At 40.6% G+C, this 17,502-nt stretch overlaps 1 protein-coding gene across 3 annotated transcripts in view; it reads left to right on the top strand.

Moving 5' to 3' along the window:
* Window positions 1–2,881: 2,881 nt before the first annotated feature.
* Window positions 2,882–17,502, top strand: part of ABCC8 (ATP binding cassette subfamily C member 8) — a 187,996-nt gene continuing 173,375 nt past the window's right edge. For all 3 annotated transcript variants that reach the window (XM_063437920.1, XM_063437919.1, XM_063437918.1), the window contains exon 1: window positions 2,882–3,579. In XM_063437920.1, coding sequence (XP_063293990.1) covers window positions 3,432–3,579 — 148 coding nt within the window. In that variant the 5' untranslated portion in view covers window positions 2,882–3,431. The remainder of the gene's footprint in view (window positions 3,580–17,502) is intronic.

The following is a 17,502-nucleotide window of genomic DNA, read 5'->3' as shown; positions in this document are numbered from 1 at the left end:
CTGCTAGTAGGGTGCTACCATGATATAGACCGACAGGGTGCGATTTACATATTAGTGCTGAAACAAGTGGTATGTCTTTTTTTTTTTTTTAAATCTTGGCATTTAAGGCATCTTTTCCCAGGAGTGTTAACAGACAATGACAACATAACTCCCAACCGTCCTGGCTTCAATTGGACAGTCCCAATGCTGCTGACAATTTCAGGTGAGAAGGAAATGAGCAACAAATGCCCGGTTATGATATAATATCTATCAATGTTATAGAGAAGGAAAACAGATACGGATTTCATTATAGCTTTTTTTTTTTGTTAAGAGTGAGATGAAGATATCTCAAGAGTGCATAGTAATACGATTTTTTTGGTGTATTTATCATGCACCTGCAGTTCCACTGCTTAATTGTCTGCCATTTAGGAGTTAGATTACTTTGTTTATGCAGCTATAGCCACACCTCCCTTGGGTCATTTTATAACTTCCTTTATTGCATGGTCTGTTTAATTTAGAATTTATTATCTAATGCTTTGTTAATTGCCCGGTAGAGCCTACATCAACCTCATGTGTGTGATTAAAGTCAATTAACAGATCAAGAGATATGTATTTCTAAAGAAAACACACTGTGCTGTAAGCTTTGATTGAAAAATAAAAATGTTCGTGCAGGTTGTGTGAATTACAGCCAGGGGAGGTGTGGCTTCGGCTGCATAAATAGAAACAAAAGTGCAGCAGTGAGACAGCATAGACATGATCTATGCTCCAAAACTGAAGTTCATTAAACTAAAATTGTGCTAAAGGTGGGACACTGTTTAGAGGTTAACTATCATTCGCACACATTGCATTCGTTTAGATTGTCCCCTAAAATCTCATATTTTAATAAGTATACGTTAAATATAATATTTTAATTTGATAGATTGCTTATATAAACAGAAATGTGATAGCTTAAAGTATATTCACAGTTCAGGGAAGCTTTAAACTAGCTCCACACATATTAATAAATATGACATTGACAAAATCTCCCTGGCGAAATCTGGGCTCTAGTACAGTGGGAGACCAATGGGAACTCATTCCCCTACAATTTTTCAGAGGGGACTGAGTTTCCACGCTGATTAAATGTAGGACCATATACACCATGTTTTCAGGGACACGTATCATGTATACATATCGACAGAAGAAGGGGTTTAAGTAATTAGAACCCCGTAGAATATGTACTATACATACTGCAGGGCAACACTTTTCATGTGTTTTCATAAATATGACAACATTATATGTGTCCCTAAAGGGGAACTCCACTGCCAAAATATAAAACACTTGGGTATGCCTACTTTTAGTAGATACACCCCCAATGAAAATTTGCATGTACTTAATTATGCAGTTTTTATTGGAGGTGTATCTAAAAACAGCTTGCAATAGCTGTAGATCTCTTGTCTACTGCCTTTACAAGCCTTCCCCTTCTAACTCCGCCCGGACATTCCGTTGCTGTCCAATCACAGAGTTTCCAGTGCAGCTCAATGAGAAATCTTTGAAAGGCAGGTGCTCTGGGCAATTGCTGCTTTTTACGTTTATATCGATTGAACTAAGCAACCAGGAAGCAACAGGACCTGTTGTCTGATTGAGAGTCAGGAGAGTATAACAAGTTTAAGTTATAAAAGTTCACATTTCTATTGGCATCTGCACTTCCTGTAAAACGAAGACACACACTTCGCACATAAAGCACTTCGGCAAGCTGGTGCATATGTTAGAGTACAGGAACATGTATACAGAGCTCTGGCCATATTTTCCAATGACGCAGCCTCCAGGGACCTAGAATTGATTAAATGCCACTTTTCTTCGTGTTGAATACTGTATAGCGGATTTTAATTGATATTATATTGGTATTTGACTAGTAAGCCAAGTCTATCTATATTATTTTCTATCCTCCTTATTAGTGATGGAGGCATGGCAGAATCAGATACAGGGAATTATTTGGCAGGAATTCATTTTTTATATCATTATATCATTCTCAACGTTTACTTTTTCCAATATTTTGCACTATTTTACACTTTGTCACATAAACGATGAGGTTATTTGTATGATTTTAGTCCATATTGCATTTACCATACCTGCATGCAGAGGGGGCAGTATATAGATAATAGACACTCAGTGTCAGTGTATAAAGTCATAGTTTGCCCAAAGGGCCAGAGTTAGAAAGACTGGCCCAGGCTGTACTCTGTACACGCATTGTCAGGTGGAAAAGATTTTAATAGAAAGGAGTGGGATGATATCAGTTATTTAAAAGGTGAACATGTTTATTTATTTAGGACTTGATCCCAGGAAGTAGTGCTACTCAATTTCATTTTTGTTAATCATTGCAAATGGTTTAAATTAATTTAAAATATAAAAAAAAAATTAAAAAATCCATTCATGCAGTTAAAGGGTTAACCTTGAGTAGTCACTCTCTGCCTCTATTTGTCATCATCTAACAACAATGTTGCAATGCTTACTTTACATCTCTGGAACTGAAAGGGTTAATTGAATCAGTCACACATTATTATTATTATTATTATTATTATTCATAATAATATTTATATTATTAGTAGACATTGAATATCAGATGTGACTGACCATCAGAGACACTATGCGTGTGTTTCATGCAGCATATAAGAGGTTAAATAACGGGTTAAATAAAATGCTGTTTTTTTTTTTTGTGTGAGAAGTGTTTATATTGTGCTGGTTTAGCTGGACAGGGCTGAGGAAGGATAAGGCAAAGTCACATTGTATTCCACTGTGCTGTGCATGTATCCACCAAATGATGTATTTCTCTGGAAGTATTCTTTTAACAGATGGCAGTCCTCCCCTTTCAATGACACAGATTTGCACACATGCAGCTCCCTCTGTCTGCTTGTAGGGAGTGCTGCTGCTGCTGTGTGTGAAGAGGAAGGAGTACTGGCCCTTTAAGAGAAGCTCTGCAGCTACCAGCACAAAGCAGCTCCCGGCTCTCTAGGCAGACACCAAAGGGCCATGCTCTGACAGCAGGGAGGGGAGAGACCCCCAGCTACCCTCCCACTCCATCACCCCAGACAAGGCAAGGCATCCCAGCAGAGGGGGACAAGCTATTTCCAGACTGCAATCCAAAAGAGACACAGCTCCAGCCTGAGCTCCTTCCTGTCATCTACTGCCCCCAATGTGATGAGTGGAGGTGGCATCTAGACCAGCCAAATCATATCAAACAAGTGCCTCCTCTCCTCCTCCCAGCCCCTCTCCTCTTTGTTTCAGAGTGCTGTGGTTGGCATGTATCCTGCAGAATTTGTCACCCCTCAGATCACCAATGGAGCCCCCAGCATTGAAACCTCCTCTCTACACCCATGACATGTGTCCTAGGTAGACCTCCACCTTTGCTGTGGACCCTGGAGGACATCCTGGAAGATAGTGTCCCTGTGTGTGTCTGATCCTCTCCAAGATCCATCATGTCCTTAGCTTTCTGTGGCAATGAAAACAGTTCCCTGGCTTACAATGTGGACAAGGGAGTCCTCAACAATGGATGCTTTGTGGATGCCCTTAATGTGGTCCCTCATGTGTTCTTGCTCTTTATCACCTTCCCCATACTGTTTATAGGTAAGTGACAGAGGGATGGAGGGCAGGTAGGGGGTGATGGTGCTGTCTGTATGTAGGATTCACAAGGCATGTCATCCTATACCTCATACATACATTAATGTCTTCTCCATTACCTGTACTTTGGGTCCATACTGTACATATCTTGTGGTTCCATACTGGAAGGACAAGCTGCTGTCACCAGTCTCTGATTGGGATTTGCGAACTAAGCTCACAGGGAATTCTGCAAGTTCAAATATCTGCTCAAAATGTGCATTATTTAACACTTCCCCTGCTGGTGTGGAATGAGTCACCCAGACTCTCAGTTAATAGTTTGTGTTGCAGTGTATATGTGAACAATGAATACATTTGGTATTTTCTGCCATATACATACATGCCAATTCTCCAACCTCCTACCCATGTGACACTGTATGTATTATTATCACCTGGTCAGAAAGCTCCTCACGAAATTCCTTGCAGGAGGAAGATGCATTGCTCAGCTCTGAAGTGCAGTAATTGCAGATCACCCTTTATTTAAGATAACTGACATCATTTGGGGGTATTTCTGGAACCCAGTGCTTCATGGTGGAATGCTAGTGATACAGCGGGTTGGGTAATGATTCCATCAAAGGATACATTTATCCATGTAATGTGTTAATCTAAGTGTTATCGTATAACATTCCGCACATATCATCCACACCAAGGGATTTATTCACTAAACGCTGATATGTAATTATTATTATTATTTTATTATTTATATAGCGCCATCAGATTCCGTAGCGCTGTACAATGTAATGAACTGAATAATATATAGTAAATGTTGGCAGAAATCTCCAACATAGCAACAGGCAGAACCTAGCTCTATCTGCCTGACTTGTGCTATTTAAACTGAATTTGTTATAATTCAAAGTTTAGTCAATATACCACCAAGTATTACATCCACGTATTAGGCCCATCATTCTAAGGCAGCGGAGGATGATTGGATATGTAGTTACCCATAGAAGCTTGGGTTTGCCAATGTCATCTTCCAGTAGAATTATCGAAGGCGTGTAATGGTGTGGAACGGAAAGATTGGCTGGTTTGTGAAAGATCAATACTTGGTTATGTGAGGTGATTGTTAATAGGAATCTGATATCTCTATCTATCATTGTACTCGTTTCTGTGGCATCTACCAGTGGGGTAAGCAGATCTGGGGGTGCGGAGTCCTTGGGGGCTTACAGATTTGTTTAGGTAATGTTAGTGTTAAGGTGATGTACATTTTTTGTTTGAAAATAGATAATGTCATTGAAGTAAAAAATATTGCAAAAAATCACCAGTACTTAGAGGGTTAATTTTTGTGATGTGCACTGTGTTTTGCCTGCATCCTTCCAGTAACACTCAGAAAGGCTAAAATGTCAAACTGGTCCAGGATCCCTGTTAATCATCTTGTTGGAAAGCCATTCTCTTCTACAATAAACAAAAAAATATATAAATTGAAGAGACATTCCCACATTAACACAGACGTCGTGTGCGTTGAGTTCGTTAAATTCTAGGAATTCAGACTGTGCCAAAAGCAAGACTTGGCCGGATCATACTCTGGACCTTTCAGGAAATTATGAAAAAGCTTATGTTTAGCCAATATTGGCTCAGATTTGTCAGTTTGCCAGATGGGGCCACATTGCTTGATTTTTCAAATACATCTATGGCGCCACTAAACACTGGCGCAGTAAAGCCTGGGACTGCATTAGGACTATGTGGGAAGCTGAGTTTTTAATCCATGTGAGTCTTAATGTGAAAACATGATTCAGACTGTCCAATAGGAATCCTCAGTCTTACTGCTTTTACTGTGTACTTTTCCCACTGGAAGGCTACTCCAGGAATCTAGTACCCTTTCTATATCACTGTTAGCCTTACTGCATCCCCACTGGAAGGCTATTCTAACCCTTCTATATCACTGTTAGCCTTTACTGCTTCCCCACTGGAAGGCTATTCTAGGTATATACTACAATGTCTTTATTACGGTTAGCCTGTACGACTTCCACTGGAAGGCTATTCCAGGTATCTACTACTCTTTCTATATCACTGTCAGCTTTTACTGCTTCCACTCGAAGGCTATTCCAGTTATCTACTACTCTTTCTATATCACAGTTAGCCTTTGCTGCTTCAACTGGAAGGCTAGTCTAGGTATCTACTACTACCACCATCTCTATGTCACTGTTAGCCTTTACTAAATTCTGATAGCATAGGACTACAAATTCCTGAATATATATCTACAGCATATACTCACCGAGAGACTTCAACTTGCAGACTGGCACTGGCTCCATGCAGATGAGCCAAAAGGTTGAAACTGTACAGTCCATGGCCAATTTCTTTACCCTTTTTGATTGTTGGTCCTTTTGGATCATAACCCATGATTTGGTTAAAAAACAAACCGTTTAAAACAGCGTGCCACAGCGAAGCCAACTGGCAGACATGAAGGGTGAAGACTGAAACACGATGCCTGTCTGTGCTCATTTGCATGTCCAACTGGGAACTGTGGGATAGTTGTGGTTACACAATTTCTTGAAATTTCAGTGCCCAAAGCGACTTCCCAGAGTCCAACTGAAAACATGTAGGTGATGTACAACAATAATATGTGTGTGTGTGTGTGTGTGTCTATTCAAGGAGTCTACTGCCCCTTCTGTATCTCAGTTAGTTTTATTGCATTCACCAGAAGACTGTTCCAGCAGGTTTATTTACTAAGGTGTAACTTCTTGGGGATTCAAAGTGAAATTCAAATTTAAGGTCAATGGCCGCACACCCCAACAGTTTCTGGAGCTGTCATGGAGAGGAGTTTTTTGAATCTATACATTGCATGGTGTTTTGTGAGCAATGTGCATCATGTATAGTTTATTTGTGTACTTACCTAATACTTACCAAAATTTCAAGTGGCTAAAGATGAACACTGTTATGTGAGAGGGCGGGGTAGGGCTGTGGTTGGGATATATTACGTGACTTCATGACTGGATTGCCAGCAGCTGGAGATCCCAACCTACCTGCCCACCAACCTCTTCATGGATTATTGATTTAACCCTTTGATGAAAGTGTCTAACATCTGGTTTTAGTTTTTTTACTATACCAGAAATTGTGGACTATTGACCAGGAAATGAGAAATGTTGGGCTAAAATACTCTGTTAGCCTATTATTTGCAATTCCTTTGTCCTTTCTCAATAATTCCTGGCTTAGCAACAGATCCCCAAAGTGCGGCAATAATGGGAACATGCTGAGGTAATGCAGTAACCCAACATGGGTTCAAACATTTCCTCATTAACTTGTAGCTACCATTTCACTTGTTGTGTTTCTGCATTCCATCCTAACAGAATCATTAAGGCACACTCAAATACAACTTTAATGAATGTGATAATAGGTTTTGGTCTCTTTAAAGGGACACGATGGGTGCCAAAACAACTTCACTTGAATGAAGTTGTTATGGTGGGAGAAGATCCCCAGGCCAAGTAGTAAATGAGCTGTTTAACCCCAAAGTATTGAGTTCATCACTCAATATCTCTGCTCACAAAATGGGTTGAGAAAAATACATATGTTTGCCAGCAGACGTTCTCAAACTGTTGGCAGTGACGCTGTCCGAGGCTCACTGATTCAAATCACAGTCTGCAGCAGAATGAGGTGGGCACAAACACTTTGGAGTTAAAACAATCATTAATGGTTTAACCTCTTGAGATAAGTCAAGATAGGTGCCCTGCACCAAAACAACTTCAACCCAATTAAGTTGTTATTGTGCCCAGGGTGTTCCTTTCATATATGTATATTTTGCACATTCCTGTGTTTATGGTTTTTGATTAAAAAAAAATGCTGGAATTGGTACCACGAGTGTCCCTTTAACCCCTTAAGGACCAAACTTCTGGAATAAAAGGGAATCATGACATGTCACACGTCATGTGTCCTTAAGGGGTTAATTCGATCCACAGAGTGTGTGGTTATATGTACAGGGTTATTCTCTACGGTGTGAATTATTTGGAATCAAATTGAATGTCGTTTTGGGTCAAACATGTGGAATTAGAAAAATCCGTTTCAAATTGAGCTATTTTGGCCTAAAATGTAAAATTCATTTTGAATTCACTTTGCATTCCCCCCAGAATTTACACGTGAATAAGCTTTGTGGTAAATGACAAACAGTGCTAACAAGGATCACACGTAGCTAACCAGCTTTGTATACATGCATATCAGACACAAATTCTGTTTGGCTCAATCGATTCGTCTGGAAATGTACTTCTTTGGGGAAAAATTATGCAAACGACTCAGATGGGTGTGTATGTAGGCCAATCCATATCCTTGTACTGTAAAATATAAATATTAGAAATATAGAGGTTGCAGTACATTGATAAGAGCATTTTGCTACTGTAGCAGGGCTGCAATAATAAAACCAATATCTCCGCTGGTAGTCTGCAAAGCACAAAGGAAGGCACAGTTCAGCAGTATAATCCCAATTTTTACCAGTAACTGGACGACACACAGTTCTGGAAGTCAACTGGTTTAATGGGAGTCACACAACTGGTTTTATTCCAGGGGCATTTCCCTGGTTTTATACACATATTCCAGAGGCATTTCCCCATTTGACCTGAGAGGGGACAGTTAGAAAGTGCACACACAATTATATTAACTCTCAGGTGCAGGACATACATATTAGTGACACCCCCTCTATATCCCCCGGATAGCCTGGATCTGAGCGCCCAACATATCCCGAAAGCACATCCCATGAACTTTAATCACATACAGGAGGCTCTTGCAGGGTCTAGCAAGCTATTAACATACCAGGGGATAAGAAAATCTTAATTAAACAGAACTTGCAATAAAGAAAGCCTAAATAGGGCTCTCTTTACAGGAAGTGTTCATGGAAGGCTGTGCAAGTCACATGCAGGGAGGTGTGACTAGGGTTCATAAACAAAGGGATTTAACTCCTAAATGGCAGAGGATTGAGCAGTGAGGCTGCAGGGGCATGTTCTATACACCAAAACTGCTTCAGTAAGCTAAAGTTGTTCAGGTGACTATAGTGTCCCTTTAACTCCTAAATGACAGTGAATTGAGCAGTGAAATTGCAGGGGAATGATCTATACACTAAAACTGCTTTATTTAGCTAAAGTAATTTAGGTGACTATAGTGTTCCTTTAATAAATATATACTATATATAAATCTAGTTTTCTTTTCACTGCTCCTCCTTTTCCCATCTATTGGTCACTTCTCACTTGATCTTTGAATAAAACCAGAATTTAACGGCTGTCCTCTAACCATCATTCATCTTATTTTCCACTAATCTCCTCTTTTTTTGGCACTGAACTCTGAAACCCGAAAGCCCCCCAAAAAACTGTTGGTCCATTGTACTTTTTTTTCTTCATGGTTTGTCTATATAGTGTTTCATTGTTCACAGAATTTGGAAGAACCGCTGCTCGCACCTTAATTTGTATGAATCAGAATTTGTTGACACCGAAGTCTAATGTCTCATGCATGACCCAGTAATATACTTCACGCAGGATACAGGAGAGCTCAATAACGCTCTGGCATATGTTAGTCTCCACCTATCACATGCTCAGCTTGAGAATGTGATCTGTGTTTTTTTTTTTTTCCTGGTATCCCAAAGAAATGGACAGCTGTGCAAAAATATTTTAGAAACCTACTTTTAACTATTTTATTGCTGCTGGTCTATACACCTCATCAGAGATGCAACTCTACACTAGTTACTGAGCCACAACCCCCACTACTCACGATCAGGTTGAGACAAAGTTTCCAATGAAAATCAGCAATAATTATTGAACTGTCATTCACATTCCATGACTTTGACTCAGTGGTAAGTCAAGACAGCAGTGCCAAAAAGCAACTATCACTGCATATTTTTTTTACTAATGAGCTACAAATTTCATTACTAACACTTAGACAGCCCATCTTTAACCCTGTTCTATAGAAAGAAAGCTGATCTGTATGATGCATTCATATACCTAATATATTTTAAACAAAACGGCAAGTTTATGCAATCCTCAGCATTGCACCTCCAGCACTACATTTCCATATATATTGCTTGGAAATTCTCTCCGAATTCAATCACAAGGATCCAATGCTTTGATCAGTCACACAATGGCGATGTGATATGACCTGTAACACTATTGTACTGGACTTGAAACAGCAAATTGATGCAGCATCTTTAGCCTAGCACATGAGAACAATTCCATTATTTGTTGCGTCATTCGGTCGCTCACTGGGTTTTCTAATGCTCTGCGTGTCTGACCATTTAACCTTTCTAGTGATGGTGTGTTTCACCTTACTAAGCAAAGCATTGAGGAGTAATAAAATGGTTAATGTCATTAGTCTTAGAATAATAACAACAAAGTATATAACCAGGAAAGGCACATTCAGATTACTCTGGTTTTCAAGTACATCCTGGGGATGTTACCTTAACCCAACATCCAGGGGTTGGTTACTATTACCAAATTTAATGGTACTCATTGTATCTACCTCGGAAGAATGAAGAGCTGAGTCAATTCTGCTGGGATTTGAACCTGCGACCCAAGGGTTAAACAGATTATACTAATGATGCATTAGCCCACTGAGGAATCTCACCAGCCTTTTGAATGAATTGTTGGTGTGTATCACAGAGCTCTACAGCAATAATACTCCTAGTAATGTGTCTTTAAATTACAGTGGGACCCCGGTTTACAAACGCCTTGGTTAACATAATTTTCGGTTTACAAATGAAAATCCATTGAAAATAATCCCTCGGTTTACAATTTTTTTTCGCAATGCAAAGCAAGTTTCCCCAGGATGCATTGCACCTGGGAGGTTTATAGCACCGCCCCCTGCATGCTGGAGCCTGTGGGTAGCACGTGGCGTTGCGTGTGGAGGTGTTGGAGCGGCTTTTGCATTGAGTTTTGGAGCCATTATGGAAATTGTTTGCAGTTGTTTTGGGACTTTTTTGGTGCATTTCTCAAACTGTGGAAAGGTAGGGAGCTGAGCTTCGTCGTTTGCATGCCTTTTATTGTGTGTTCTGCATTGTGGGTTGGTTTCCATGTCAGCTTATTTTGAAACGTCCAATAAGAAACGTCCCGGAGAACGCATTAAATTCGTAAACCGAGGTCCCACTGTACAATAAATGTGCTTAAAAATTAGTCTGCGTAAATAAGATACATTTTTCTAAATTACAGTTTAGTTGCGTAAATCTTTTTTTTTTTTTTTTCGAATTCTCAGAATAGCCGAGCCTCTGGCCACATCTTGATTAGTGGGCATCCCTTGCTCACTCCTCGTTCTCCTTATTCAGTAAAAAAAATTCCCAACCTAACATCGTCTTCTCATAGATAGTGCACGCTGTAACCACTGCAATGAGGCATGAAAGGAAACACGCTAACTGTCAGCAAAGAAAATGCTCTAGTCAGGAGATTTCATGTACTGGTTTTCAGATTAAACCACTCAGCCTCAGAGTTAATTTGATTTGTGCTAGATAGCCACTTGTGGCTTCAGAAGCCAATGTAATTATCTGTGATAGCAAGTCTGCACATACCACAGGGATTCTGTCTAATCAGAGACTTTACTGCAATCTAAGCTTTCAACATTACTACTGCTTTCACAATAAAATAACTAAAATAACTCTCCCCCCACCCCCTTATTTAAATTTCCCCCACCACTTCCTGCCAAGGATGCACTTTGACTGACAGACACTTTCTTACTGATGCATTCACTGACATACACTCACTAAAAGATACAGTGGCACACATACTGTTTAACCAACTGACAGACAGACAGACAGACACACACACTCACTGACAGACACACACTCTCATATACACTGACAAACAATGACATACACACTCACTGATTTGACACACTCTGACAGACACACACTATTACTCAGGCACACACTGACAGACTCACACTCACTGACAGGCGCACACTCACTGACAGGTGCACACACTGACAGACGCACACACTGACATGCACACACTCACTGACAGACACATACACTCACTGACAGACACACACTATTACTCAGGCACTCACTGACAGACGCACACACTCACTGACAGACACATACACTCACTGACAGACACACACACTCACTGACAGACACAGACACACTCACTGACAGACACTCACTCACAGACACATGCACACTCACTCACTCACAGACACACACATTTCCCCCAACACTCACAAAGTATTATAATTTTTTTATTATTTTAATTTAAATCCACCCAGCTTCCCTGGGAGAGCTGGAGTGGATTACTTACCTGCGGTCCAGTGAGGCTGCTGCGTGGTCAGGTAGGGGCAGAGTAGGCGGTGAGGGAGCTCTAATCTTCCCTTCCCAAATTAAGACAGCCATATACTACTATGACTGGTCTATTTAATCCTATCAGTTAGGGTTCTTTTCATTTTACTAAACACAGATGCCTCATATGTTCATATATCCTTAATGGTGCAAATCGTTTAAAATCTTATTCTAATGGTTTGTAATTTAAGATTAAGAGACATTTCCTTGAGTTTTTTTTTTTCGAGTTACATGATAAACAGCAAATATTATTTACCCACCTGTATTTGCCTTCATGGAGATAGAACCCAATAGACCACCCATAAGATGTCATCAAAGTGATACTTAGTCAGTGATGGACAGGAAGGGTTAGATGCAAAGTCTTGTTGGTCAGAAAAATGCAACAGAGAAACACTGGCAAATGACTGGCAATTAAAAGGGTTTAATATATCATGACAAACAATCTGTAGATGTTTCAAACATTCTCATCTGCTCCATCTAATAATACCATTTATGGATCTATGTCTGAGAATCAGGGCAAGCTGAGCTTTGGAATGAGTTTTCAAAATAAATTAGTTTCTTTTGGCCCACTTAACGATTTAGCAATAAAATTAAAGAATTCCATGCTAGTGAGTAAATAAATTGGATGCTAAAATTCTCAAGATAATTAGCTTATTTTAAATCATACCTTATTACATAACAGAGAGACCGACAGACAAACCTAGTGAATGAGACACAGACTGAGAGGAAGAGTGACAGCATTAGAGAGAGAGAGAAATGTGGAGAAAATAGAGAGAGACAGAGACATTTAGATAAAGAGTGATGGAGACTGATAGACAAATGCAAAAAAAGATAGAGAAAGACATACAGGCAAACTAAGAGTAAGAAAGGGATTGATAGAGAGATATACTAAGAGAGAGAAGAGAATTGCAGACTAGAAAAAGAGATAAAACAAGACCAGTACATTTTGACACAACATGGAACATTCACAGAGAGACAGGGAGAGAGACAGGCAAACTCAAAAAGCAATGGAAAGAGACTTGGAGAAAGAAGCAGAGTGATAGAGAGAAAGTAACAATGAGAAAGAGAGAGAGCTATTGATCGGAATGTGGAGTAACGGATCAATATACACAGGTTTCAGACGACCAATCAGAACTCCTTGGCGTAGGCTATAAATGGAGCAGCTATTTGTGTGTCTGTGTGTGGGGGGTCTGGAATGTTAGTGTTTATTAATAGTGTTGAATATGTATCTTTAGGTTGGGGAGGTGTAGACTTGTGCAATCCAGCTAGTGTTAGGAAATCTAATAGCTAGTTTTGCCAGCCTCATGATGAAAGCCTTGGTATTTGGTGCTAGCAGTGCTTGAACGGATCTGGGGGAAGTTCACCTGCAGTTTCCTAAATAATTTATTGAGATCTCACTGAACTAAAAAGGGGACCAATAAAGGTGATGTTTCATTGGGGATCAGCTCCGTATTGTTTTTGAGGAGGTGCAGTGAGAGTTTATGAGATATTTAATAACATAACAAAACACAATGAGACATAGAAAGATGGTTTCAAAACGAGCTTACAGTCTATAGGAGGTGGGATATAAAACACATTAGGACAGGAAATAACAATCAAATAAGGTGGGAGTGAAGCAGAGCTGGAGGAAAGAGTAAAGTGCTGCCCTTAAGGAGAGAGCAAGAGACAGGTATGGGAGGTAGAGGTTACTCTGGGAGGCCATAAGCTTTCCTAAAGAGATGGGTTTTAAGACACTTTTTAAATGATTGAAGACTAGGGGAGAGTCTGATGGGGGTAGGCAGGCTATTCCATAGGAAGGGAGCCACCCGCGAGAAGTCCTGCAAGCGTGAGTTGGCCATGTGGGTGCGAGCAGCGAACAGGAGAAGGTCACCGACAGAGGTCACAGGCAGATCAGAGAGACCTAGAAGGGGCATACCTATGGATCTGTGAAGAGATATAAGATGGGCTAGAGTGTTTAGTGCTTTATAGGTATGGATTAGCACTTTGAATTGACTTCTATAGGATACAAGAAGCCAATGTAAGGACTGAAAGAGGGGTGAGGTGTGAGAGGACTGACTAGAGTGGAAAATCAGTCTGACGGCAGCATTCATTACAGACTGTAGCAGGGCAATACGGCTTTTGGGAAGAGCAATTAGGAGAGAGTTACAATAATCCATGCGGGAAATTACTAGAGCATGGACAAGCTCCTTGGTAGCATCCTGCGTAAAAAAGGGGCAGGTGCGGGCTATGTTTTTAAGATGGAATCAAGTATGATGCTAAGACAGCGCGCTTGCAAGGATCGACTTATGTGGATACCACTAATTTGAAGGGAGAGCAAAAGAGGAGGATCAGTATTAGGAGGAGGAAAGACAAGGAGCTCAGTTTTAGAGAGATTGAGAGATTTCAGAAAGCGGGAGGACATCCAGTCAGAGATGGAAGTAAAGCAAGCAGTGACATGTTGCAGGACAGCAGGGGAGAGGTCTGGGGAGGAGAGATATATCTGGGTGTCACCAGCGTACAGGTGGTAGTGGAATCCAAAAGAGGTAATAAGTTTGCCAAGAGAGGCAGTATAAAGAGAAAATAGAAGGCAACCAAGGACAGCCTTGGGGGACTCCGACCTAGACAGGACTAGGGGAGGATGTAGCATTAGAAAAGGAGATGCTAAATGAGTGTTGGGAGAGATAAGAGGAAAATCATGAGAGAACAGAGTCACAGAGACCAAGTGATTGAAGAGTTTGAAGAAGGAGATCATGAACAATGGTGTCAAAAGCAGCAAAGAGGTCAAGAAGAAGTGGTAAGGAGTAGTGGCCTTTGGATTTAACTGTGATTAGGTCATTAGTAACTTTGATAAGAGCAGTCTCGGTAGAGTGGAGAGGGTGGAAGCCAGATTGAAGAGGGTCAAGGAGAGAGTTGGAATTGAGTTAGTGAGACATACGGGTAAAGACAAGTCTTTCCAGAAGATTTGAGGAGAAAGGGAGCAGGGATATGGGATAATAGTTAGAGGGGGAGGACGGGTCAAGAGATTTTTTTTTCAGGATAGGTACTACAGTGGCATGTTTAAGGACAGCAGGGACAATGTCAGAAGAGAGAGAGCAGTTGAAGATGTGTGTTAAGGAAGGCACAAGACAAGGGGAGAGAGATTTGATAAGGTGAGGTGGGATAGGATCGAGTGGGCAAGTGGTGGGTTTGGAGGAAAGGAGAAGTGCAGCCACCTCTTGTTCAGTAGCCGGAGAGAATGTCTGAAGGGTAGGAAAGGCATAATCTACGTGTGATTGAGAAAGAGAAAGGCAGGGTGGGGAGAATTATTTCCTTAGCTGTTCAATCTTGTTTGTAAAGTAGCATGCAAAGCTACGGGCTGTAAGGTTAGTTTGGGGGTTGGCTAAAGCAGGGCAAAGAAGAGAATTAAAGGTGTCAAAGAGATGCCTGGGATTGCGAGAGCATGAACTAATGAGAGAGGAAAAGTATAACTGTATGGCCAGGGCAAGGGCTGCGCTGTATGAACACAATATGAATCTATAATGGAGAAAAGCATTCAGCACAACGGGAGCATCTTTGCAGGTAGTGTGTTGAATTAGTATGCCACGGTTGGGGGCGTGCCCTCCTCGAGGTGAATGTTTGGAGCGTGGCTGCAGTGTTCAAGGCAGAGGTGAGGGTAGTGTTATATGTGGAGAAGGCCAGTGAGGGACAGGAGAGGGAAGGGATGGATAGCAGTTATGAATCAATATCAGCTGACAGCTGCTGGAGGTCAAAATAATTAAGGTTCCTGAGGTTGTTGGGTGAGGGGGTACTCAAGGCTGAGGTTGTTGGGTGAAGGGCTACTTGAGAGCAAATGATAAGAGGTGTTGATCAGAGAGAGGAAATGGAGTGTTGCTGAGAGTGGATACTGTATATGCAAAAGAAGATGAGGTCGAGGGGATTGCCAGCTACATGGGTGGGAAAATTAGCCCACTGCGATAGCCCAAGGGAGGAAGTAATTGAAAGTAGTTTAGAGATTGCTGAGGTCAAAGGTGGGTTAATGGGAATATTGAAGTCCCCGAGATTTAGGGATGGAATATGAGAAGAGAGAAAGTAGGGTAGCCAGGCAGCAAAATGGTAAAGGAAGAGGAGAGGGGAACCAGGGGGGTGATAAATAATGGCAATGTTGGCAGAGAAGGGTTTGCAAAGGCGAATCGAATTAATTTTGAATGATGGGAAAGACATGTTTGAAGGAGCAGTGAGGTGAGAGGAGAAACCCTACACCACCACCTTTACATTCAGAGTGTCTTGGGTTGTGGGTAAGTTGAAGACCACCAAAGGATAAAGATGCAAGGGTAGCAGTGTCAGAGGGGGAGAGCCATGTTTCTGTTAAGGCTAGTAAATCTAGGGAACGAGAGATGAAGAGGTCGTGGACAGCAGTGGATTTTATAATATTGCAAACAGAGCGTGCATTCCAGAGGGCAGTATTGAAGGAAGATTTAGAGGAAGAGTAACATGAGATAGGTATGAGATTGGTGTGGTTCCTTGAGTTCGTACGTGGTCAGTTTGCTGAGATGTGAGGCTGGAAAGTTATATTTAGAGTGCATGGGATGAATAGAGAGGGGAGGGGAGTAGTGAATGGAAGTAATGAAGATAGTGTTGCCAGGGGCAGTTGAGCAGAAGCATAGGGTTATTTTAGTAATGAGTGAAGTTAGTGTGAAAGTGAAAAATAGATGGGAGAACATTATTTAGAGAAAATGTGTTTTGTTGTAAAGATATGAAGATTATACATATGTATATATATATATATATATATATATATATATATATATATACATATATATATATATATATATATATATATACACACACACATATACCTATGAGTGATTAAACCATGGTTAAGGGTGCAGTTTGTTAACAGAAGCATTTGAGGTGAGGAGAGGTTTAGTGACTTGATTGGTGTGTTTTGAATACCAGCTGATCTGGTCTCTACAACAATTACATGTAACAGGCATCAAAAGATTAAAGGCTGGTACATATTGGTTACATAGTTACATAGTTACTAGGCTGAAAAGAGACATGTGTCCATCAAGTTCAGCCTTCCTTGCCTTTGTTTTTTGCTGTTGATCCAAAAGAAGGCAAAAAAAAAAAAACAGTTTAAAGCACATCCAATTTTGCAACAAATTAGGAAAAGAAATTCCCTCTTGACCCCAGAATGGCAGTCAGATTTATCCTTGGATCAAGAAGCTATTACCCTACAGTTGAAAAATTATATGATTGAATATTCTGTTTGCATCTAGTTGCTGTTTAAACATCTGTACGGACTCTGATAAAACCACTTCCTCAGGCAGAGAATTCCACATCCTTATTGTTCTTACAGTAAAAAAAAACTTTTCTTTGCCTTAGACTAGATGTACGCAGTCCATTATTTGATGCATAGAAAATACCCAGTTCTTCAGTTGATGCCTGGAAGATGCACCACAATGAATTCTTGAACTATGCTGTCATTAGATGCATAGAATTGTGTGAAGCAGGTTTTAGTGCTCCGTTTAACCCTATCTGGTGTTGAAGGGTTAAACTATGTAGACTGGCACAGGGATGGCAGTTACATGTGATTATTCAATAAACATGGCAGGTACGGATTATGGTGTCAGTAGTACGAATGAGTGAGTGATCGGAAGTGTTAAGGTACCAAAGATCTATATTGTGAACAGTAAGCCTCTTCT

Source organism: Pelobates fuscus, chromosome 12 (genome assembly GCF_036172605.1).
Source record: "Pelobates fuscus isolate aPelFus1 chromosome 12, aPelFus1.pri, whole genome shotgun sequence".
NCBI classification, from domain to species: domain Eukaryota; kingdom Metazoa; phylum Chordata; class Amphibia; order Anura; family Pelobatidae; genus Pelobates; species Pelobates fuscus.
Note: the sequence above shows the minus strand (reverse complement) of the source record. Positions and strands in the feature narration are given on the sequence as shown.